The sequence below is a fragment of the Colletotrichum acutatum genome (genome assembly GCF_030867785.1).
Source record: "Colletotrichum acutatum strain CBS 112980 chromosome Unknown BDZ83scaffold_22, whole genome shotgun sequence".
In the NCBI taxonomy this organism is placed as follows: Eukaryota; Fungi; Ascomycota; class Sordariomycetes; order Glomerellales; family Glomerellaceae; genus Colletotrichum; species Colletotrichum acutatum.
In genome coordinates this window covers 407294-431353 of record NW_026849016.1, presented here as the reverse complement: position 1 = coordinate 431353, position 24060 = coordinate 407294, and the positions used below count along the sequence as shown (strand labels likewise).

General features: G+C 53.3%; 6 protein-coding genes and 1 non-coding gene across 7 annotated transcripts; 2 read left to right on the top strand and 5 right to left on the bottom strand.

Moving 5' to 3' along the window:
* Window positions 1–120: 120 nt before the first annotated feature.
* Window positions 121–210, bottom strand: BDZ83DRAFT_t85. Its single transcript has one exon. It is a non-coding gene; the product is annotated as a tRNA-His (tRNA).
* A 614-nt stretch (window positions 211–824) lies between these two features.
* On the top strand, window positions 825–2738 carry BDZ83DRAFT_612081 (uncharacterized protein). Its single transcript, XM_060507699.1, has one exon. It carries the CDS (start codon window positions 1057–1059, stop codon window positions 2434–2436), a length of 1380 nt encoding a protein of 459 aa, XP_060367846.1. The 5' UTR covers window positions 825–1056; the 3' UTR covers window positions 2437–2738.
* On the bottom strand, window positions 2720–5176 carry BDZ83DRAFT_612079 (SDA1-domain-containing protein). Its single transcript, XM_060507698.1, has 2 exons — window positions 5069–5176; window positions 2720–5020 (listed from the first exon to the last, which is right to left on the bottom strand). The coding sequence occupies exons 1-2, from the start codon at window positions 5113–5115 to the stop codon at window positions 2839–2841; spliced, it is 2229 nt and encodes a 742-aa protein (XP_060367845.1). The 5' UTR covers window positions 5116–5176; the 3' UTR covers window positions 2720–2838.
* A 2974-nt stretch (window positions 5177–8150) lies between these two features.
* BDZ83DRAFT_612073 (ankyrin repeat-containing domain protein) lies at window positions 8151–11051 on the top strand. Its single transcript, XM_060507697.1, has one exon. It carries the CDS (start codon window positions 8248–8250, stop codon window positions 10921–10923), a length of 2676 nt encoding a protein of 891 aa, XP_060367844.1. The 5' UTR covers window positions 8151–8247; the 3' UTR covers window positions 10924–11051.
* A 344-nt stretch (window positions 11052–11395) lies between these two features.
* On the bottom strand, window positions 11396–15175 carry BDZ83DRAFT_571807 (uncharacterized protein; the record flags this gene model as incomplete). The annotated part of the gene is made up of 3 exons (XM_060504444.1): window positions 11396–11605; window positions 11705–14232; window positions 14320–15175. The coding sequence occupies 3 exons, from the start codon at window positions 15173–15175 to the stop codon at window positions 11396–11398; spliced, it is 3594 nt and encodes a 1197-aa protein (XP_060367843.1).
* A 1764-nt stretch (window positions 15176–16939) lies between these two features.
* BDZ83DRAFT_612067 (mitochondrial carrier domain-containing protein) lies at window positions 16940–18980 on the bottom strand. The gene is made up of 3 exons (XM_060507696.1): window positions 18541–18980; window positions 17909–18328; window positions 16940–17810 (listed from the first exon to the last, which is right to left on the bottom strand). Exons 1-3 carry the CDS (start codon window positions 18708–18710, stop codon window positions 17426–17428), a joined length of 975 nt encoding a protein of 324 aa, XP_060367842.1. The 5' UTR covers window positions 18711–18980; the 3' UTR covers window positions 16940–17425.
* A 1270-nt stretch (window positions 18981–20250) lies between these two features.
* On the bottom strand, window positions 20251–23468 carry BDZ83DRAFT_749831 (fungal-specific transcription factor domain-containing protein; the record flags this gene model as incomplete). Its single annotated transcript, XM_060513825.1, has 2 exons — window positions 20251–23236; window positions 23368–23468. The coding sequence occupies 2 exons, from the start codon at window positions 23466–23468 to the stop codon at window positions 20251–20253; spliced, it is 3087 nt and encodes a 1028-aa protein (XP_060367841.1).
* Window positions 23469–24060: the final 592 nt, after the last annotated feature.

The window sequence follows — 24060 nt, the reverse complement described above, 5'->3', positions numbered from 1 at the left end:
AGGATCTTCAAAACCTAAAGTACTCCCTCCGTACCTCACTCACACAAAGCAAGACAAAGAGTCGACTGAAGCCACAATCTTTGCTCCACGAACAGCAAAAGAGGAAACAAAAAGGTTTCGTGCCCAGAGGCGGATTCGAACCGCCGTCAACACGGATCGCTGTATAGAAGAACCACAACGTATCATCCTAACCAACTAGACGATCTGGGCTACGGGTACTAGGGCTGTGACCCTTGCTTGACCGGCCGACTCAGAAGCAAAATTATTAATCATCACAGTAGGGCAGGACAGCAATTCGGCCACCAATATTGTCCAGAAAGATGCCGGATACCTTCTCAAAAGTGAAACTTTGCTGTTTTAAGACCATACAGTAACTGTTGAGTCAATTTCAATTACTGGAGACAATTGTGGAGGATCTAGCGGTCGCACATTCATTGAGCTACCTCACGGCCTGAAGCTGCGTTTACAATTGGAAACCTCTACATAGCTCAAGTCTAGTATGCACGAATTTGTTTTCCGAAAACCGCTTTCTCTCCCTCTAGCAGTTCCCTTTCCCCGTATTTGTCCTAGAAACAAACTAATGAGCTGCGTCATGATTGGAGTAAAACAGACATGAAGACCCGCGTCTCAGAAGAAATGTAAGAAGGGCTTGCTGCGGTAAAGTCGTTCATGTCGCTCGAACAAGACCGTGTTCTTTGCTTCGAGTAAATAGACATGCTTTGTCCTCGATAAAAGAGATTTTTCCATTCTTGCCGAGATAATAAAGGTCAAGAACTTTGTTTTAATTATCATTCGAGCTGAGTCGATGAACAATGAAGTGGCCCTTTAAAGCCGCGAAACATTGACAATTCAAGACATGATTATTTCAGTCATGATGTATTTAAGATAACAGGAATTTAGAAAACAAAGTGTCTTCTCGGAGCATCTTGATCATCTCAGCTTCTCTTAGGCCTCCGCCATCAACAGTCGTACTTAACCACCCAAACATTTACAGCAGCAATCTCGTAAGTCAACTAAACACTCACACAACTGATAGCCTTCTCAGTGGAGAGCAAGATGCCTTGTGGTACTCCCGGACACCCTGATAAGAGATGGGTAGAGTCATCAAACATAGATCGTTCACCAAAGAGGCCTCGTCTCAATATCAACACATCGCGTAACGGACCAAACACACGTTCAGCAACCTGCCCTATCCCCCTTAGCCCAGCAACAGACATCTTGTCGATCTACCGCCGAGGCCCATACGTTCCTCAGGGAGCAACTGGGTCTCAGATCCAGCCAGCCCCCGATTTCCTTCAACTCAACCCCATCCAATCGAACCGGCCTTCAATCAGTCTGCCAGTTACCCTCCCTCCTCTCAGATCCATCATCGCCAACAATCCTCAGTATGCTGATAACCAAGCTTGTCGGACATGCCCTCAATGCTCCGAGACCCTTCTAGGCCCGGAACCCATCGGTACCAACGGACAACCCGTCTCCACCGTATGCGAGAACTGCAGGCAGAGCAACGTCAGGGAGCAGGTCCTCCGCAATATCGCCGCCGAAGCCCTTCTCCTACTCGACACCGGCGTCGTCCCAATCCGCGACAGCACAGGTGAAGCGTCAGTGGCCCCCGTAAGCCCTCCAAAGCAAGATGACAGCCACAGGCTATCCCAAGAGTATCAACAGTTCCAGCCCCATAGGCCGCTCCTCTGCGTCCGCTGTAAGAGGCCAGGAGTGCCATGTGCTCCCGGACGACGACGATGCGCAGAGTGCATCTGCATCCTCGTTGCCTTTGGACCAGACGATGGTTCGGGTCCTCGAGAAGGTAATAGTCAACCCAACCCGTTCAGAAATGTCCCTCTCTCATCACAAAACCTTACTAGGCTGCCAATCCTCTGCGACGTCTGCCACGTTAAGAACGTGCCCCCAGGCACGAAGCGCTGCGAGAATTGCATTGCCCCAGACACCCCAAACACACCGCTGACAGCCTTCTTCACCGCACAGGGAATCTGCGTCATATGTGAGCGTAACCACGTAGTGCAAGGTAAGTCCCACTGCAGAAAGTGCCTCTTCGAGGGAACAACCAGCGCCGAACCCCTACAGGCTCTCCAGAGCCTGCCCGCGGCCGATATCATGCAGTGTACGGGTTGCGGCCACCAGGTCCACAGGACTCCCGAGGGTTACTGCCGCGAATGTCGGGATAACATGCCGGGCGGCAGCGGGAATCAGTCACAGGGCGAGGCGATGGATATCGACGACAAACCTGCGGAGACTGTGTCCTCCACGGGTATCTTGATGAGGACGAAGTGCGGTTGCCAGAAGAACTTTGCGCGACTAGGCAAAAAAGTGTGTGCGGATTGCCTGGCTGCCAAACATATGGTCGGATGGAGAGGATGGACTGCGTGGAAGAAGGCACATTGGCCAAGACCCGATCGCACGAACAAGAAGCATTGAGCCGGGTGTGTGCAAGCCTCAAGTGAGGTATAGAAAGAGTTGGTGGCCCTCACTACTGAGTCCAGTACAGCTGTGTTCAATGGAGAAAAGAATGCTTCGTTCAAGCCAGTCGGAGTGTTATTTAAGGAGTGGTAGGTGGGTTTGAGAGGGAACGCGAGCTTAAGGCAAGGTAGCACGAGATACCTCAAGATAAAGCATTCCAAAGGCTGGAACCGTGGTTGGACAACCCAATAGATAGAGTTAGCTTTGCGAGGAGTTGTCGTGAATCTGACCGAGCACTTGATTGTGAGAACTTGACTTGTTTGCATGCTGAAACCCAGAGCTTTTGATTACATACGCCATCATCCCCAAACTAAGAGCCAAGGTGTCGAACAGAGAGACCCTGCAACAGCCTCGCCCAGTCTATGTACCGTTGGCACGTCTTCCGCCGCGTTTACTCCTCTCAATGTGACCCTGCAGCACCTTCTTCGTCTGTACCAAACTCCTCTTGTTCTTGTACTTGGCCTTGTTCAGCGTCATCATGAAGTTCTTCTGGCGCGCCTTCTCCTTGTTCGTCGAACTCTTGCCCTCGGCCTCCTTCTTGGACCGGCGGATCGCCTGTGTCGACTTGTGCTCCTCGCGGCCCGGCTTGCCCTCTTGTGCCAACGCGACTCTCTCCTCCTTGGTCGTCTTGCGCAGCTTGGCGGGAGCCTCAATCTGCTCCGCCGTAAGGCCGTCGTCTGCATGACGGGCCAGAGCCTTCTCAGCCTCCTTTGATCGCTTCGAAGTCTTGCCCAGTGTCTTGTTGAGACTAGCCTCCATACGCAGCTCTTGGAGCTTCGCGAGGTCGGCGGGTGTGAGAATGGTGGTCGTGGCGAGTTTTTGTATCCGCTCGAGCTCATCTGCGTCCTCCTCCTCGTCCTCCTCCTCCTCATCCGAGCCGTCCTCTGCTGTCCTGCGCTTCTTCGGCGCAGGCTCGTCCTCGTCATCCGAGTGATCAACGTTGATCCAGCCGCCCGAGTCGTCGCTATCATCGGAGTCCACTTCCCAGTCCTCTGACTTGTAGCCCTCCTCGTCCTCGTCCTCGTCCTTGTCTGCGCCGTCTTCTGGCAAGCCCTTGGCGGCTCGCTTGAGCTTGCGCTGCTCCTCCTTGTATCTTGCCAATAGTTCGATGCCCTCGATGCCACCAACTTCCTCCTCGCCGAATCTCTTCGTCTTGATCTCTCCGCTTCTGAGACCCATGGACGCGTCCTTGCCTCGGTCCTTCTTCTGCAGCAGATCAGCGCCAACCTCTCTGTATAGAGACAGAAGACCCTTGGCCGCCATCATTGTTCCCTTGTCTTTGCTCTTCCTGTACTGAACAAGATCTTGCAACAGTGTGTCCGACATGGCCAGGGGTTGTCTGACGCAAATTTCACGGATAGCATTCAGACCAGCTGCAGCGACTTCGGCTGCGGCGGCTTCTGAGACGAATTCGTTGGCAATTTTCTGGATGAGGGGCTCAACCGCGTCAGGAGGAACCAAGCTATGCGTTCCCTGAGCCAGAGAGGCCAAATAAGAAGTGACCGACTCTTGGCGGGGCGTGAGGAATTTGATGAACCAGGAGTATAGGCTGATGATGGTCAACTTGTGAAGACCAACCAGTCTCGTAACCAGCTGCAGAACGAGGAGCTTGTTCTCGTGGGAGAACTTTGTCTTGGTGTTTTGCAGGTGCTTCTGGAACACGGTCTCGGCGAAGCCTTGAGGATCGTGCAGGAGGTGGAAGGCGGAAAAATTGAGCGGGTGAGGCTTGCCCTTACCGCGCTCCTGCTTGTGAATCTTGGCAACGGCCTTCTTGTACGCATTCGCCTGCTTCTTTGACTTCTTGTTGATGCCGATCTGATGCTTCATCTTTTGCAAATCAATCTGCTCCTCGTCACTGCTGTCGTCTTCCAGCTCCTCACGCTCCTTGTCGCCACCGAGGAAGAACCGCACGGAACCAACGACAACCTTTTCGTTGTCGGAGAGAGCCGCTTCCTTCATAACGTCGACCGTCTTGGCGTCGGTCCAGATTTGTCGCTTCCACAGCTCGCGGGTCAGCTTGACAGCCCAAACGGCTTTCGGCGATGTGCGATCGGCCGTAATGAGGTTGTAGAGGACGGTCTGGATCGTGCGGTTGAGGGGGTGGTTCGTCGCCTTGGAGTTCGCATTGCGCATCTCGGTAAGGATCTTGCCGAACAGAAGCGTTCGCAGCGACTTGCTGGGTGACGAAACGAGAATGGGAAACAGTGTCGTGAGGTAGTACGTCGAGTCGATGACGTCCTTCTTACGGAGGAGCGCCAGAGCTCCGACAATCTTCTCGCGCAGCTCGGGGTGCAGAACCTCGTGGTGCTGCAATAGGATCGCCTTCAGGTCGTCGGGGAACGCGACGGCGTGCTTCGGGTATAGGTCGACGGTATGGGCGAGGAGATCTACGAGGTTATGGAAGGACTCTGTGTACTCTCTCGTCGCTGTCGTCGGCGAGACGAGGAAGACCTCGCGCTGACTCTCGTACTGGCCCCATTGCTGGAGGAAGTTCTCTTCGTACGACTTGGGGTCGCGGCGGATCTTGTACTGCAAGCCGGCGCTGTGCTTGTTAGCGATGGACGTATCGGCTACATCGCGGGTCACTTACAAGTCGACATCGACCTTCTCGAGCGCGGTGACCTTGCGCTTTCCCATGGTTGCTATTTTCGCGATTGGAGTCGACGAATTGATCGGTGTCTGAGCGACGGCGGGGGACCTGACCATCAAAAATCTCGACGGTCGGCAACTTTTTTTGCTTATCGCTATCTTATCACAGGCAATTGGCTTATCGGCTCAAGCAGCCGGTTTTGGTGGGCTCATTCGACGAACTCCACCAATGGGAGACGGGTAAGTGGGCACCTCTGTCCCTTCCTCTTTGAGGCATCGCAAGATGGTCCCCACGATCAAAGACTACTTATGAGAAAGTTGCATGTACTCATCAAGAATGTCAGCATTGTGGGAAACGTTTCGGTTGAATCTGAATCAACAGTATGAATGGTGATGGTGGTGATAGTAGAGGTCGCAGGGAGATCCTCTAACATCAACATCTCGCACCACAAGATGCTCACCTCAGCGTTTTGCCCGTACTGCGCGCTGGTCACTGCAGGGATTTCTTGAACCCATGATGCTAAGTCAAGTGGCAAGAATTTGAAGCGCATTTGGCCTGTAGGAAGATCCCTGGTCGACCAAAGTAGAGCATGACTCTTCATCGCCTCCACGAAGCGCCATATGGATAAGAATAAGTACATCTGGTGCGGGCTAATTTATGTCCATGTCATACGTACTGCAAAAGTAGCTGTCATTTTCTAAAGTACGTTGGCGAGAGTGTTTGAAACCAGAGGCGGCGGGGGTGTGGCATGATGGTGTGTCCCAGAAATGCTTCCTAAAACAATGAAAAGCCCTCGAAACCCCATAAACTTCCTAATGTCGCCGGTCCGGCGGCTTCATTCCTGGAAGTTGTCGTAAGCATCCGCTTTTTGAAAGGGCAGGAGAGGCATCTGCCACCCTTCCCATGGAGGATTATAAATGCCAAACAAATTCCCATTAACTCATAGCTTGGATCAACACTATCAGTTCATCGGATCATCAACTAGTTCACAAAAAAACGTGTCATTTATGTTTCTTCATCCGATTACCCCCTAGTCAACAATGAAATTCTCCATCGTCGCCGTTGCCTTTTCCCTCTTTGCAGGAAACGCGTGCGCCCTGCATGTAAGTAAATATGACGTCGTCACCCCTTCATTATGACTTGAAATTCGAGGGCTTTCTACGCTGTACTTCATTGTCTCCAAAATGTTCTAACGGTGGTTTGTCACAGAGATGCTCTTGTCAGCTCGGATCATCGTGCCAGAGCTTCTCTCAGGTGGAAGATAATCAGAGCTGCGGGAACTTCTGCAAGTCAAGCTTCAATAATGCGAACACGTGTTGATTGTAAATTAGTGGAGTGAATTTTGCAGCCAATTCGCGAACATGATTTCTAACACTTTCTGGTCTAGAGAATTTGATGAGTACTTGGTATACAGGCAGCAAATGCAATTACTTTCGAAGTCGCATCAACAGAGTCCCAGCAGAGCTAAGAGGCACAGCCCTTGGGGCAGAATGTACCCCAATGCTCCTTCTCTAGTCACTTGTTTCATAGCGTCTTTGTGAAGTGTCGTAATTTGATGGCTGGGGGCGTATCAGAGTGCTCTAAAATGTCATAGACCGCCTTATTTGGTCGAGTAGTTCGCCACGACACTTCTTCAGGCAACCGGAACTTTTGCTGCCTAGGGGCTTCTGTTGGGCATCACACGCACCTTGAGCAAAAGGCCCATGCAGGCTGGTGTGTGCGGGCAAGACACAGAGACACCTACAAGCCTATCAACTCTTGGTGTTACACAGCTCCCTCACGGCTCGCTCTAGCACTGGTCTTCTGCTCGATTCTCGCAGCTCTAGCACCTTTTGATAAGCCTTGGCAAACACCAGGCGACCAATGCACTGTCACTCGTCTTTTGTCATGTAGCAGAAGTCCCCGTCAGCTCATCAGGCTGTAATTTGCTTGGTGTTGTTCTCATCAATGGTCCATTTCTCAATCACTCATTCATTGCAAGCTGACATGTAAATCGCACAACCATTTAATAGCATTCACCATTCTCATTTGTAATCTGGCGTGATTCTTTGAATCTTGCACCCGGCACATCTTCTTCGCTTAGTTGAGAAGCTACCGACATCTCTTTTGCATAGTCGTAGATATCGCGGCACCGTCCGACTGACCACCGCCATGTCTGCTATCAAGTGGAAGAGTTGGAATGATGAGATCACTCAACTCTACGTCACCGAAGACAGATCTGCGGAAGAAACAATCAAGACTCTCAATCAAAGGCACAAACTGAGGATAACGTACGTCTGAACCTTTGTCTACCCCTCGAAACTTACATTCCAAGACTCTTACACTGGAGAAGTATCAAACAGTTCAAGAAGCGCTACTCAGGCCTCAAAAAGGTGCGCGCCAACGAATGGAGAGCCATCAAACGAGAGATGCAAAAGCAAAAGGACGCAGGCAAAGATTGTCTGATCTTTCTCAACGGGCGCCAGCTTGGCCCTGAGCGGGTTGCCAGAGAAATGCGTCGATATAGCGGCCTTCGCGGACGAGATGCGGAAGATGGTGGTGTCCCAATCGGTGAGTGATCGAGGACCCTTAACTAAAGTAGTTGTTGAGCACCAGATCTCTAAAACAAGTTAGACATTGGCATCGATACCACAGGCCTGCACCGGCTAGAAGTGCGCACAAAGATCCCCCCCCGGGGCGATATTCTGTCAGACACCGGGTCGAGCATTGTACAACTTCCCTCTAGAGCGGATGTCACTCGTGTCGCAGACCCTTGTGGCCCAAATTTAATGAACTTCAACCCTTGCTCTGCAGAGGTGTACTCCTTCGATTTCGATTGCAGTAATATCAGCATGAGCACTCCTTGCTTCACTGAGCCTCTGTTCCAGAAAGGTCCCCAGGACACGCTACACGTGCAAAGTATCCCTCATCCACGAAGTGGTCGAGAAAGTCCCGACGGGAATAGCGAGGGTACGACATCAGCGATTTCCCAGCGACGGTGTCCAACGCCAGAATATTTGATTCCTGACAGCGGCCTTTCTGATTCAAGCACGGCGTTGAAGTCTCGCTCCAAGATATCAGCTCGCTTCTTGAGGATGCTAAATGGAATGGCATTGAATATCTCTCGTACGCAATAGCCAAAATGCCCAAAAGAATTTGTAGAGACATCGCTGATAACAGCCGTAGAAGTCAATCACTTCATGAAAGCCCTTGAAAGGGATATCAATACTTTTGCCTCCAAGGTCGACCAAGTCCGGTGGCCATTATGGTGGCAGGAACTGGATTCGGATTCGGGTTCCGGCTGGATAGCCCTGGCAAGCGGCGATCCTTCTCTAAATTTATTGAAGCCGATTTACTTCATTGCCGAGAATGTTCTTCGGCGAGACATCGATGACTTGGACGATCACGATACCGCGGATGCAAAGGATTGCCAAATTACCCTGTGCCGGGATCAGCGATTGCTGAACTTATTTTTCTCCATTGTTCTGCATCTCATCTGCAACAACATCGCAGGTGTTCATGCAATTCCCTCGTTCCTGCAATGGGTGACAGAAATGGATGTACTGGACCGACTTGCGATGTATTTGAAGATGAACCCCAAAGATGCTGGAGCCCTTTTGGAAGCGGCTGTACGTCGGCTCAGACTAGCTCTATATGGAGAAATACACCTGTCGTCTCCTGATTCCGACAAATACTCGTGGTGGGAGCAGCTAGTCGACTTCTTCGACAAACAAGGGCTGGGAGTCCCCCCCGAACTGTCTTCACGTCTGCTTCACGCCATTGCCGGAATTTCGACCGCATCAGCTGCAAGGGCATTACTTTCTCATGGAGCCGATATCAATTTTACTGCACCCATCAGATTTGAACCTGATGGTAGACTCTTTCAACAGCTCCCTCCTCCCATTGGGCCTCCACTATTTCAAGCCATCTATTCCGACAACCCTGACATGGCGGAGTTTCTCATCGAGAAAGGAGCTGAAATAAACCGCTGCTATCAGACGAATTCTCCCAAATTGTCCTGCAACGCTCTTAGTATCTGCATCTCCAGACCCGACCCATACGTTGCAGAGCTTCTCGTTAGGAAGGGAGCTCAGATACCTCCATCGATCAAAGTCAATTTGCGGCCCCTCCAACTCGAGTTGGAGCACATATTTAATGATGGAAAGTATCCGCTTCTTCGGCAATGGATCCGTCATCGCCTGCCACTCGTTGATCTAATCGTTCAAGCTGCGAGCATCGGTAAAAGCGAGCTCTCCAAAGTTCTTCTAGAACACAACATACTTCAGGAGATGGCTTTGGAATGTGCCTTGCGTCGAGCCATCAAAGCGTCAGACACTCTCGCTGTGCAAACGCTACTCCAACGTGGCGTGAATCCAAACCCGCCGCCATGTCAGATTGAATGCTCGAAGTTTCTAGGTATTGATGAGGAATTAGTGAAAGAGTCACCAATTCTTTTGGTCAACACTACTGGTATCGGAGGGAGAGAAATCACGTATTTACTATTGCTGGCTGGTTCACACGTGCCCGATCACATTCTTATCGACATTTTTCGACGGAGGGTGGATCGTCCAGGCATGTTACCGATCTACGATGGTATACTACCATTATACTCCCTTTTGGCATCAAGATTATCAGCGGTGCCACTCATTGGAGCTACCGCCTTGGCAAGCGCAGTCAATCAAGGGAGCTTGATCTTATGCAACCGTCTCCTTGATCTCAAGGCTCCCCTTAACTACTATGGAGTCCACAGAATGAGCTGCTTACAACATGCGGCGCGTGAAGGAAACTTGATTCTGACACGCTTTCTTCTCGAAAGTGGCGCGGATGTAAATTTTGCTGCTCATGAGAAAGGAGGACGTACGGCGCTGCAGAGCGCTGTTGAACATGATGCAGCTTCAGTTGTAGATTGTCTCCTCAGTGTCGGAGCAGACATCAAGGCTCCTCCGGCGAAGAGGAATGGAGTCACCGTGCTAGAAGCTTTCGCAAAGTCTAGCAAGAGTCGATTCTACCCGAGATTCGCAGCCAGAGCTTTGCACATGCCACCGCAGTACCAAAGAGATCAAGTTTCAAAACTAAGTCGTTTCCGAAATTGGGTGGCCATGGGGGTGCCCGTTAACCGGCCAAACGGTGATGACGGTAGCTTACTGCACCACTTGGTATATAACTTACATTACGAATGCCTGCAGTCAGCACTGGAACTAGGCGCACGAACAGAAGCCAGGTGGCACGTGGATAGGCACATTGATAAGTTTGATGATGAGCTTGAGCATGAAACTTCAAAGGGCGCAAAGACTCCGCTTCAACTTGCTGCGTACTTGGACGAAGTTGACGCTGCTCGCTTGTTGCTAGAGCATAGGGCAGATATCAACGCTAACCCTGGTGATGAACACGGCAGAACTGCATTACAGGCAGCGACGTGTAACTTCAAAGAACAGTGTGGGCATGCCATGCTGCAGCTTCTGCTTTCCTTCGACCCAGATATCAATGCGCCCCCTGCAAGAGTAGGCGGCATCACTGCACTACAGGGAGCAGCAATCAGCGGTGATATCGGCACTGTCAAGATGCTGCTCGAGAGAGGAGCGGATATCAACGCCCCTGCTGCAGCCGAGGATGGGAGGACGGCGATCGAAGGAGCTGCTGAACACGGCCGCCTGGACATGGTTCAACTTCTGCTCGAGAATGGTGCCAAAGGGAATCCGGAGACTGGCTTCTCCAGAGCAATTGAACTCGCAAAAGCAGAGACCCATTTGGGGGTCGCAAAGGTTCTTCAGGAGCACGACGAGATCTCGGCGCTGCTTGACATGGGGCTGGCATACGGAGAGAGTAATGACTTGGCTATCGCTTTGCCATCTCCGGGAATGATTTTCGACCTCTGAATTTCTGGTGGGAAATGAAGCAAAAGAGGGTTACAAGAGACTTTTTTTTACTATGATTTGGATATTCACACCACGGATAAGTAAGGTAGTTCGCACTTAGGAAGTGATTGGCAAACATTGACAAACTCCAATTCTCATCACCAGCTCTAACAAGCTGGCCTCCTCACTCTCACTACATCTCTATGTACAATCTCCCCACATCCAGCCTCATCCAAACCCCACGTCTATACCACCCCTTCCTCTTCTGGAAAAGACTAAACGCAGAATACCCTGCTAAAAGACTGGCTGGCTTGCTTGCTAGGCGGTATGAAGGCTCATTCAATGCATGTATGTGCGTGGCGTAAACAAAGACGTGGGTGTGATATCGTAACACTTTGCTTCATTCCTTCTTGAATCTTCTCTCCTTCCTAACCTCGTTCGTTTCACATTTCCTCTTTGTCTCTTCTTGCATATACCAACTCATTCATCTCTTTCACAGCTCGTCCCGTTCATTCTCATCCGTTTCCTCCATCTGCTCAGTCTCGTCATTCACATCCTCTGCTTGCTCATCCGTGACGTCTTGTTCTGCGTCCTCTGCGACGGGCAACGTCGACTCAGTGGCCGGCGCTTCTTCCTCAACCTCAGCATCTCCTGTGAACTCTTCGACGGGCGACACAGTCTCAAAAGCTGATGCCTCTTCCGTCTCAGAGGCGTCCTCGGAGACCAGAGTCTCAGAAGCGTCATCCAGAGGCAGAAGAGCATCAGCCAGAACTTCTTCGACCACGTCCGCATTTGCCTCAACCCCATCGACCTCAGGCGCAACACTAGCCGTAGGCTGAACCCTGACAACCTCCGTCTCCGTAACAACAGCCTTGACCGTCTCCGTCACTGTCTCAATGATACGCACCAACTCTCTGGTAGTGATAGTCTCATGAACAGGTGTAGGCGAAGGAGCGCTCACCTCCTCCTCAGAAGAAGGAGAAGCAGTCACAGAAGTCTGCTCCGTAGCCAACGTCGACGTAGTCTCAACCTCTTCAACGCTCGCAACAGACTCAGACACGAACACCTCCACACTAGGCTCAGCAACTTCAACTTCAGGCGTAGGCTGAATAACCTCAAGCGCCACCGAAGCCTCTGACGCCGTCACAGACTCCACAACAGCCTCAATGCTCTCCATCACCGGAGCCTGCGCTTGCGAAGCAGGAACCTCAACCACAGGCGCGGCAGCATGATCGACAAACTGCCCATCCCAATCCTTCACCTCCCTCGGCGCAGGACGAATGGCCATGAAGAGCACAAGCAAACTCATGACCACGATGGCGAGGTTCTTCTTATCCTGCATAAACACCCGTGCCGCCTCGAGGAGCAGCTCCGCGAGCCCGGCGTTTTGGAACGCTTGTTGGCGCTGGTGGTGCTGGGCGTAGGATTCCTCCGGTGGGGGCGGGGACTGGTGGTGCTGGTGTTGCTCGTGGTAATGAGGTTGTTGAGGTTCAGGCTCAGGTTGCTGTTGAGGTGGAGGAGGGGAGCGAGCCGAGTAGGCGTCGTGGTGCGACGATGCCGGCCGAGATTCGGGAGCTGGCTCGTGGTGCTCTGATTCAGGAGCCGGAGGGTGTCCGTAGATCTCACGCATACGCGCCTCGTCGCGGAGACGGCGTTCCTCGCTTTGATCGTAGCGGGGCATCGGCTCCGGAGATGGGGGCCGGGTATCCTCTGCCGCAGCAGGGGGAGGTGATGAAACCGGAATATGAGCCTCGCTCTCAATGTACTTCGGCTCCAAGAGATGAGTCTCCTCAATATGCGACGTCTCATGCAGAGGTTCCTCCATGGAGGGCATATCGCGGTCAAAGTCCGACATGCCGCGGTCCTCAGGCATATCTCTCCCCTCAGTAGACTCAAGAATCGTAGGATCGTGCTTGACAAGCGACATCTGCTGCGACTGCGCAACAACAAGACGCTCCAGCTCATCCAGGACAGCCGACTCGACAATGGGCTCAATTTCAACATCAACGCGCTCCATCTCCTTCCAGCACGCAGCCCACGCACCGGTCCTCATAAGGCCGTTGCTAGCGTACACCTTGATGCGGAAGATCTTGCCGGGGCCGAGGGACTCGTAGCGGATCTCGTGGCGACACGTCTGGCACCAGTGCATCTTGGGCAGCGCGCTCTTGCGCCTCGACTCTTCGTCGTACTCGTCCTCGTCGCTGTCCATGTCCTCGCCGAGCGTCATCTCGTTGGACGGGCCGAGGTAGTGCCCGCACTCGAGAACGCGGGCCCGTCGGCGGAGGGGCAGGTCGAGGGCTTCCAACAGCCGCTCTTCGAGGATCTCGTATTCGTCTTGCGGGTGGGAGAGCAGAATGCCGCGCTCGCAGACGGTGTCGGCGACGCGGTCGTGGAGGTGGTGCCACGCCTCGCGGAGCGTCTTCGCTTCCGGGGACAGGGTCTCGGAGGACGTCTGCTCCAGAATCTCAGCCCACTGCCAGCGGAGTGGCAGGAGAGTGACGTGTAAGAGGACGAGCGGGGCGGGCTCCTTCTTGGGGTTGAAGCGGGTAGGCGTCTTGCGGCCCTTGGCAGAGTATTGGGCGGACACGTTGGGGCTGCCGAGGCGGGAGATGGTCGGCACCTGGGAGCGTTTGCCAGAGCGCGGCGAGTAGGAGCCCCCGGTCACGGAGGGCGCGGGGGATGAATATTGCAGAGCCCGAACGTCGGAGGGGGAACGGAAGGGCATCCTCGGCGCGCCGCGAATGGTTGGAACGAAATCTTCCTTGTCGTAGTAGGACATCTCGGACACGGAGACGTCATCGGACATGTGGGAGAATCTCTTGGAGGAGCGGTTGCTGGTGTCCTTGTGGTGGTCGATGTTGCCATCAAAAGAGCCGAGTGAGCTACGCGGGCTGCGGTCGCTGAAGACGTCCGAGTCGCCGTGCTGGGAGGAACTGTCGCCGCCGTCCTCGTTATGCGTGGGTCGGCGGTGGGCGTCGCTTTCCCGGCGGCTGGTTCGTGAGTGTGTATTGTAAGACTCACGACGACTTGCCCGCGATTCCGTGTTGTACGACTCACGGCGGCTAGCACGCGAGTCGGTGTTGTAGGATTCGCGGCGAGTGCTCACATCGTAGTGTAGCTCTGTGCCGTTATTTGTAGATCCTGTGGAGTCGTGGCGTGCATGTGACCTGTTCCTAATAGTCTCCATGGTTTGAGCCTCGAGTCGCTCGAGGACCTCCTTGGCGGCAGCCTGAATGAGAGCATCGGTACGACCGGAGACACGGCGGAGGGACGAAGAGGAGCGGCTGGCTTCTTGGACAGCGGCGGGCTCATCGTGGTCCTCGTCGGCGACTTCGATGGTAGGGGCGGTTGTTGGGGTCTCGTCAGAGTCTGTCTGGGCCATGTTGAGTGAGTCTGCGACCTGCTCTGCCAGTTGACTAGTTGTGATTTCAGCCGCAGGGCCGAGTGACCTTCCCCTCTCGACTTCTTCGTCTTCAGGCTCTGTCTCTAGGGCGGGTGTAGATTCTTTCTCGGCCTCGACTTCGACCTCTACTTCGGGTTCGGGCTCTAGCTGAACCTCTGGCTTAGCTTCTGGCTCGGTAGCCTCTAGCTCGGGCTCTGTTGGGGCCGTATCTTCCTTGCTGTCTTCCTCGGGCTGGAGCTCAGGTTCTGCCGGAGGTGTTGTTTCTTCAGCAGCTTCCTCAGTCTCAACGGCAGCTTCAGGCTCGGCCTCAAGCTCCGCCTCTACTTCAGCCACCAACTCCTCAAGCTCAGTCTGCTCCTCAGCCGCTGGTTGGGGAGTATCTTCTGAGGTTTCCTTCTTATCTTCAGCCTCTATACTTGAAGGCTCTTCCTCAGGTGTATCTTTGGTTTCGGTATTCGCAGGCGAATCCTCATCTGCTGGCGTGTTTTCGCCTTCTTCCGCGGTCGTTGCTTCCGGCTTATCCTCTTCAGTGGTATGTGTTTCTTCCGAGGCAGGTTCTGTGTCTTCCACGTTGGCTTCGGGTTCTTCAGAGACCTCGTCTGCAGCAGACTTCGTCTCCTCAACTGTCGTCTCGGCTTCCTTCTCAGGAGTGTCCTCAGTATCAGCCTCCACAACAGCGTCTGTTGCAGTTGCCTCAGCTGTCGTTGTGTCTTCTTCCTTGTCGTCTTCCTTCACATCTTCCGACTCAGTCTTTGACTCCTCGACGACTTCGGGAGTCTCGTCCCTGACATCCTCTGGTGTATCTTCCAGCGTATCCTCCACCGTCTTCACCTCCTCGGCCTTGACAGCAGCGGGGACGTCGTCGTCCATAACTTCGGACTCGGCAGCTTCGTGCGCGGGTGTGTTCAAGCAAGACTGATCAACATGGATCTCAAAGTCGAGATCCTCGGGTTTCGGCCCGGATCGTAGCATCTGTCAGTAGTCGACAGACAGACAGACAGACAACTTGTGAGATCCCCAGTTCGTTCCAGTCGTTAAGGTAGAACGGGACGGGAAGCAGTAGTAAGCTGGATAAAAAAGCGGGCTTGAGGAATGCGGTGAATGCGGGTTGGGATAATCCTCCTTTCTCTTTAGAGACGAGAAAGAGAGACACAAGTCGTCTCGAGAAACGTGAGGAAGCTGCGTGTGGGGGTGGTACCCTATAATTCCAGTCTGTTTATGACCCCCGGTCCGGGACGGGTCGAGGGAGCAACCGGTTTTGAAGGTGGTTCGTTTGGGATGGTTTGGTGGAAATGTGGTGCTCTGTTCGAACAGGTACTGCGTAAAATCAAGGTGGGACCTTGGTTTGGAGAGAGACTTTCCAATGTTGACTTTGAACTTGTTCTGGACAATCAGACAGAAACACAGACAGATAGACAGAGGTAGAGAGAGGTGTTCGGCTAATATGTGATGCTTCGTTGTCTCCCGGTGGTTGGTCAAACTATGGCAAGTGGGTTTTCTTCCTCTCGTCTTTTGGCGCCGGTTGGGCATTCACGAAAAAAAAGAGCTGCGGTGAGAGTGAGGCGAGGCGCGTTCAGTCTAAAGGGTCGGGATAGGCCCCAGGATGCATCCTGCATTTGCCTTTGCATTGACAAGTGACGGGAGTGGCTGGCGCATCGACTGGGGTTGCGTGAGCTGTGCTGCTGCTCATCTGTTTTGTTTACTTTGGTTGCCGGGTCGAAACACGGGGGGTGTCTGGTGGGTGGTGGACGGTCACTGGTGACGGAGTGGGGGTGGAAATGTGACCCGCAAATCTTTTCCTGCGCCCAACCATGCCATTTTTTTGATGCCCTTCTTTTCGCCCAATTGAGTTCTTTGCCTCCATGTTCAGTCTTGAATCCGGATGGTTGGGGGAGGATACTCATGTGCGGAGTACGAATCTGCAGTGTCATGACCTTTCTGTGCAGGATGTAATCTGTACTTTCATAATCCATCTGTGTTGCTATTGTCAAGGAGCCTGAAATAAAAGGGTTTACACGCTCTCTTGCCCACGTAAAGTTCCCTTCCACTCGACTCCGAAACATATACGCAAAAAAACATATACCTGCCCTCTCGCACAGCTGATTTGACGTCATCTAGTGAAGCCGATAAAGAGATAGTTGCACCATCAACAGGAATCCAAGACCCTCCTCCCTCTCCATTTTGATAGCTCCTGTCTCCAGGGGGTCAAAATGTCGGTGACCGGTCTGGGTACCGTCTTAGCCACCCGGATGATCCCATCCGGTCTTCCCATCCTATCCGTGGTCCACTTGACTCCGTACTACAGCCTACAGTCCAAGTGCCCATCCCATTTGTGGTGGCATGGCGGCATGGCCCAGTTGCCGGGCCGCTTTGACGGGCACAAAAGTCAATCCAACTATCCGTCGTGCCGTCCTCTCTCTACGGACAAACTAGTGAATTTTTAGAAATGAAGTGCTCTGATGATCGTGACAACTTAGGCTCGATCCCGCTTTGCTGATGAGAAATGTCATGTTGTGATTTCGTCAGTGGCTTGCGTTTATTGTCAGGCACATTGCTGAGCAGCTTATCCTCCCAGTATACAGACAACACCCATAAACAAATCACACATAAACATTCGCTTTCACGACAGTTGGAAGCAACTGAGAGGTCCAAACTCCCGGTCTATGATTGCAAACTACAAAGCGACTATTATACAACCCTCCGGCAGGCCAGCCATCTTTTCGTCTATCATGCTCTATGCTTCTATGATAGGCAGTTTTCCTGAAAAGATTACCCAAGTCCCCATGCCCTCCAAGGAGTCTTGCTGAACAGATGAAACAAGAAGTTTACCCAGGCCGATGTTCGTTAAAGAAAAAATTTCTAATGCAGAGAAGAAATGCAGCCCCCATCTAGTGGAGGAGGGGGGCCAGCAATGCTGCTTGCTGCTGTGAGAGGATATCATAAAAATGTGGTTCCCCGCCGTTTAGGTTCATTCCTGGAGTTATACAATCCTGGATCCAGGGTGATGAAGAGGGGACGGAGGAGACATCTCTGTCCTCATCCAGAAACCAACACCATGCTTCTTCGTCTTCTTCGCCAATCATCTTCTCGCCTCGTCTTCCCGGTTCGTCAAGTCGTTGTTTATTTGGAGATCTCAACACCGCCGGTGGCACCGAGGGCCTTCTTGAGGTCGCCGTAGATGGCGAACTGACCGGCAGTAAGGGTACCGACCATGAAGAGACGGGCACCGATACCGGTGTAGGAGCCGCGGATGCCGAGCTCCTTGGCGATCTTGATGAGGCGGGAGGTGGTGCCTTCACCGGGGAGACCCTTGGTCTTGTTGATCTTGGAGAGCATGGTGTCGGCGGGCTGGGAGACGATGGCGGCGGCGAAACCAGCCATGAGACCGGAGCCGAGGTTGACGGCGGTCTGGGCACCGTCGGAGAGGGTGTTCTTGGGGTACTGGCGGAAGATGGCCTCGGAGACCTTCTCGAAGACAACGAACTTGGACATGGTGTAGGGGATCCTGAAAAGGTAGTGTCAGCTTGTGTTGTTCTCCTTGATTACGTGTCACGCCGCATCGCGCGCGCCAATGATATATTGACGCAAAGATATTGCACTTACTGCTTGAACAGAATGGGTCCGAAACCGGCGTAGAAGGCACCGACACCCTCGTTCTTGAGCATCTTGCTGAAGCCACCGATGAGACCGTTGGCGTAGGTGGGCTCGGAGACGAGACGGATACGGGTGGCCTCAAGGGGGCACAGGGCAATGTCGGCGAAGAACTCGGCGGCAGCGGAGGAGGCGAGGTAGACAGCAGTGCGGTTGTTGACGGCGTTCTCGTAGCCGATCAAGTTGATGGACTGCTGCTTGAAGAACTCGTATCCACCGAACTTCAGGGAGCCCTGGAGGAAGTACCCGGCAGCGGTAGGTCCGAAGCCAGTGAGAAGAGCGCCGGCACCCTCGTTCTGGATGACCTGCTTGAAGCCGCCAATCATGCCGCGGTTGTAGGTGGCGGGGTCAAGCTGGATTCTGGTCTTGACGCTGTTTATGCCATGTTAGCCAATTGTGCCAATGGGATCGATACCATTACGGTATGTCGTTGTCGTCCGCCGCGATTGAGCAGAGAGCTTCGCTGGTGAATTGCGGCTTTTCTCTTCCACTGTCCGCCATTTGGCTTGTGAAAGGACACGCGCGCACCGGCCAGGGAAAAGATTCTTCCTAACTCAGGAATTCGGCAGAGGGAAAGCACCTACACATCGACGGGAGTGAGGGCACCGTGTGTGACGGAGCAGCAGACGGCACCGGCAAGGGCGAATCTGGAGTAGAGGGCAAGGCCGGAGAGCTGGCCAGGGGCGGCGGCAGCAGCCTTCTCGACGACGGCGTCGACCTTGGCCGAGCCGGTGGAGGGAACAGAAGAGGCCATTGTGGATGTGATGTGTGAATCGAACCGGAGAAAAAATACAAAAGGCTGAGTGGGGAGGGACTTGTCACGAAGAGCCGCGCAAAGGGATCGTGAAGTTCAAGGGGATGGAGGATGGATGGTTAAAAAGGGAGAAACTTTTTTGTTGTTGTCGAGGGACGGGAAGTAAGGTAGGTAGGGTGGCCGGGGAAAAATTGTGAGGCCTTTTTTTAGCGGCGCCGCGGCTGGGGGAAGGAGCGACCTAGGACCGAGACAGGCGCAATTGGGAACTTGTCCTTTGCAGCGGAAAAGATTGGCTCGGGATTACTCGGGTACCCGCGATTGCGCACTGCTCGAGCGGTACGTATCTGCTATCAGACTGGACCCGACCGGGGTGAGCTCTTGCTCGGTCTCTCGGAAAAATCTTTGCGTGGACAATCGCTGGTCGGCCAAGGTTTAGCCGGGGCGGTCCTCCCGCAACATCCAGTCCTGGCACGCCTTGCTATGCATTCCATCGTCGCAGTTCAAGTTTTTTTCTCTTTCGTTTCCTTCCAACGCAGCACGCAAAAAACCAAAAGGGATCCACCCGTCCACTTAGCGCCCTCCATTGACCCATGTGTTTGCCCGTCAGTGTCGTCAGAGCTGTCCGGGATGGCCATCTAGAGATACGGATACCTCCCGCTGCCTGACTGCCACGACTGCGTAGCTATCGCCGTTGGAATCTGTGATAATTACCTAATCCTTAACCTTGGTGTTCCTGGGCATTAGCAATTCCATCCACGGCTCTCTTCGCGGCGCACATCGAGGCCACCAGAGCCCAAGTTCTGTTCCGTACATCTTACGTCCCTGAAACATCGTTGCGATGCCCGCCGTGGTGTAGATTCGACACCTGCGTCAGAGTCGCCCTCCATCATGACTCAAATTCGCCATCTTCCCGCCCGCTCTTTCAGCGGATGAGGTAAGCTCGGGAAGCTCTCCGGCTACACCCAGCCGCCAAGCATCTTCCGACTCCGCTGCTCCGATGCCCCCGGGTGAACTACCGACTACCGACAAACGTGAGGCTTCCTGAACTAGAATGGAAGTCAGCTCAAGACGTACATCAAGGCAATTGAGCTACATTGTAGACAATTCCCTTTATTGATATGATGAATGTTGATTTCCCAATCCCAACTGTGTTCCAACCACGATGTTGGGAAGAAACAAGCGCTGAAAATTTCCGCCTTCATTAAGAATACAAACTGGGAATAAATAATACAGCGCCAAATAATGCATATCAACAACGCTGAACACTACGCGGCCAAAAGGCTGCACCAAATCTCAGACCGTTATCATCAAATAATTTGCCATAGCGCAAAACACAGTCCGCCCATAATCTTTTTCGTTTCCATTCCAACCCCTAGATTTTCGTTGCCCAAGCAAGCCCCGGCTCGTAGTATGCCGATTGATCGTACTTCTGAGGGTATATATATGTAAAATGACAGTCCAGTTCTGTGGAACGACAATAAGGCGCAACATGATCGCAGATGATGGTGATTCCGGTTATATCGACAAGATAGTGAGTAACTTATGAGCCTGGATCCATATTGTTGTTTTCAAATAGACCCAACACATCCCCAGGCAGATATTCCAACCATGGTGGCATCATCTCGTTTGGCAACCCCAACGCTCCGATATCAATCGGGTTCTCAAAGGTGATGACATCTGTGATGGGACCCATGCCTTGCCCGAGATAGGAGTATGTCGCGTTGGCGTATGTAGGATCGAAAGCAATATGCTGCCCGTTATGATGCTGTTGCGATACCGCATCGTGCATATTGCCAGATGGCGAGACCGATGGCATCATGGAGTGGTCATATCCTGCAGAGTTGTGTGACGAAGGTGTGAAAGACGTCGGTTGCTGAGGGTGTGAAGTGGCAGCCAACATTGGCCCGGCGTGGCGTGCTGGAGGTGAAGTTTGCTCTTCATGGATGCCCTCAAACTGCAAATGGCCTCTTCCTTGATTAGTTGGGCTCATAGATGATGTCGACAAGCGCTGCGTATGGTGAGAACGTGACGTTTGTCGCATGGCAGAAATAAGTGGTTGAGGATATGCAGTAGCAAAGATGGATTGGGGAGCCGCCTCGGGCAAGCTCTGACGGATTGGGTCATATATCATGTTCCCAGGGGGTGTAGGCGCAGATGTGGGAATGTTGGATTGTTGAGGTTGCATGGTGCCGTGATGGCCAGACTGACTAGCATGCATGTTCTGGTACATGAGCGTAAGGCTCGAGTTTGGCGAGTTTGTCGTGCCCGTAAGGGACCAGGCGATTGGCGGCATATTGGGCGTCGATGGATGTGGGAAACGCCCGCCAATTGAGCCTCGGCGAGGCAGTCGGGCGCTCTCGTACTCCTCGTTGGTGTACGTCTCACAGTCCCATATGCCCTTGGACTTCTGGTCGAGCGCTGTCAGGATGTATTTGACTCCGCCCCAATACTTATGCAATTGCTGGAGGCTCTTGTAGCAACGAGAGTAATTCTGGTTGGCAGCCGACGCTAGGAGAGAGTGCTTGGTAGACATTCTTTGCTCATGCGAGGATGACTTTTGTCTCTGACCCTCCATCTTGGGCTCGTTTGGCGGAGATGTTTCTCTCGACGTGGGGTTCGACGCGTTCGCAATAGACTCCATTAGGAAAGCGCATGCAGCAATGTACATGGGCTGGGATGTGAACGGGTTTCCTATGAAGCTCTTGGGGTCGATGAGTTCTGCAAAGGCGAGAATATCGGCAATCGTCTTGGCGCTAGACATGGAAAGCTCGCGACTATTAGGTAGAAGCTGATGTGTGCTCCTCAACGAGCCAAAAGGGGTGAGTAGAGTAGGTTGGTGCAATATAATGATGAGCGCATGAAACCAGAAGTGAAGAAGGATGAAGTTCGTGCCCTGCCCCAACTTCAAGTACGTCTTGAAGTTAGAGACGCTGAAGTGTAGCCGGGGATCTTGCTTTTGGTAGAGCTTCGTTAACTCATGCTCCATCCGCGAAAGCTTTGCCCACTTCTCTGATGTCAGGTCATTTGCGTTGCGAATGTTATTTAGAACGTCGGATACACGGCCGTAAAGATGGATGATCTGGATGAAGACGGGAAAGGGGGCCGGCCAGCCCGATGCCGGGTCGAGAGTTGATACCGGCAGAGCCAATTCGAAGTCGTCATCACGAATTGTCACAGGCCTGCCTGTTCCAGAAGATATTACTCTGTCAAGAACAAAGACAGCCCAGAACGTATCGGTACGTTCTTGCTCAACCTCGAGCTGCTCTTCGCGGGTGAGACCGTTGTCGTCCTCTTGTGGACCGTCGGTTGCTCCCGCATCACTGCTCGCTTGGTCTCCGTGGCGAGTGTACCAAGGGTCTCTTTCACCTTGATATATCACGCCGACCATCTTCTGCAGGCCCAGGTCAACGGCCATGCGAATGGCCAGACCCAAATACATCCACAAAGCACTGTCTTGGTCTGCCCCAAAACCTTCGTACGCCATCATCAAAAGCGCCTGAACAGCGCCTACAGACGGACAGGGGAAAGTGTCAACGGTGGCAGCCTTTGCTCTGTGGGCGTAGAACTGGCCTTGCTCAGCATGAGACGCCTCTTCGTCTTTACTATGCCCGAGCTGTGGCGAGTCGGAAAAACGTGCGGCCAACGCACAAACAGCATCGACAAGAATTGGCTCGACGCGCTTCTCCTTGACCATACGGATGAAGTTATCCTCCTTCAAGAAGGGATAGTTGCAGCCCAAATGCAAGAAGAATGTTTTGACTAGATGCAGGACCAGGGGATGGACTGGCGCAGGATCGTTGGGGTCGTAGACTGGTAGGTCCTCGTCGGCAACAGCGACCTCTTCATGCTGAGGTATGCCTGACAGAGCCATTCCCATGGACTGGACCACACTTGAACCGGAGCTTGGAGATGTAGCACCAGCAGACCCGCCAGTGCTTCGCCTGCGGTCCCGTACAGACACCACCATCTGCTTGTAGCCGGGAACGATGGCCGTCGGGCCAAAGTAGCGAAAGTAGGGCACCCTGTGGCGATCTGTATGGTGCGACACGGGAGAGCGACTCTGCGTACTGCGTGCATCGTCGGAGAAGGATGTTGCGCGAGGATGTGAGGGTCGTCGAGGTCCAGAGCTCTGGTCTTGGTCACGAGAGCTATGTTCTGACGAACGCCGCAAAAAGGTCGGCGAGTGGCCAGCATTGGTTTCGACAACGGTCTTGGGCGGTTGTTCGCCTTCTGATTTGAGTCCAGAGAGGCGTCGGCCAGTAGCTGTGTTCTTTCCGTATTTCCTCTTGTCGGGATTCCCTCCTCCTCCTCCTTCTTCTTCCCGGATGTGTTCGTCTTCGTCCTCGTCTTCCTCTACGTCGTCGTCCTCGTCATGGTGGGGATCTCGGGTGGCGATGGCGCCACTTGAAGATTTCTTCTCAATCACTTCATTATAACCCAAGCAAGTGTGTCCGTTCTTGGCGCAAGTTGAGCAGCTGGGGCGCTCGCCGGCGCATCTCGTCTTTCGTTTGCGACAGGTCAGGCATCTGTCGAGGGCCGAGTCACGTTAGCTCCTGCATGCAAGAATCGGTTCATGGGCGGACATGCAGCAGCTGTGTAGCAAAGCAGCAGCACTACAGCAACGACCAGCAGAAAGGCAGCAAAGCAGAAAACTCACGCGGCGTTGATCCTGCGTCTTTTGGATGGCGGATGGCCTTGGTTTGTGACGAAGCGGATCTGCTTGGGCGCGGGGGTCGCTCCGTTGACGATGGAGGTCATGGCGCGCAAGGTGAAGGAACCTCTCAATAGCGACGCAGCATGATGCTGCGCTGCAGTGGGCGGAGAGTGACTGAAAGGGTCAGAGGGGACCAGACCAGCGATAGAAGACTTTACTGCGTAGCGACAGAACAGCAGCGGGCGCAGCAGCAGCAGCAGAACAGCGGAGAGTGATCCACGTTGGGCCTCCAAGTCAGGTCAGGCCTGGGTGGAGATGGCAGGTATCTCCCGGCTCTGAGGGGCGACGAGAGTTGTAGCGGGTTGCTTAAACCGGGGTGTAGCTTCCGGGGCAGAGTGCTAGGTATTCGATAGGTGCGGCGTGCCTTGGGGGAAGCTTGGGTTGTGCAGGATGTAAAGGGGTTCTGGTGGAGACGCGGTGCTGTAGCTCCAGATCCAGGCGGGTAGGGCTCAAGCTTCAGCTGAGGGATCGGGCGACGGAAGTCAAATGTGTGTTGGATGGAGGTGGGACATGGCGGCGGGAAGTCTCATGGAAGAAATGGAGATGTCTTGAGGGCTGTAGTCGTGCAACGTAGAAACATGGCCGTTTCATCCCGTCCCGAGGAGGGGGATAAAAAGAAAGTAGTGAGAGGTGGCA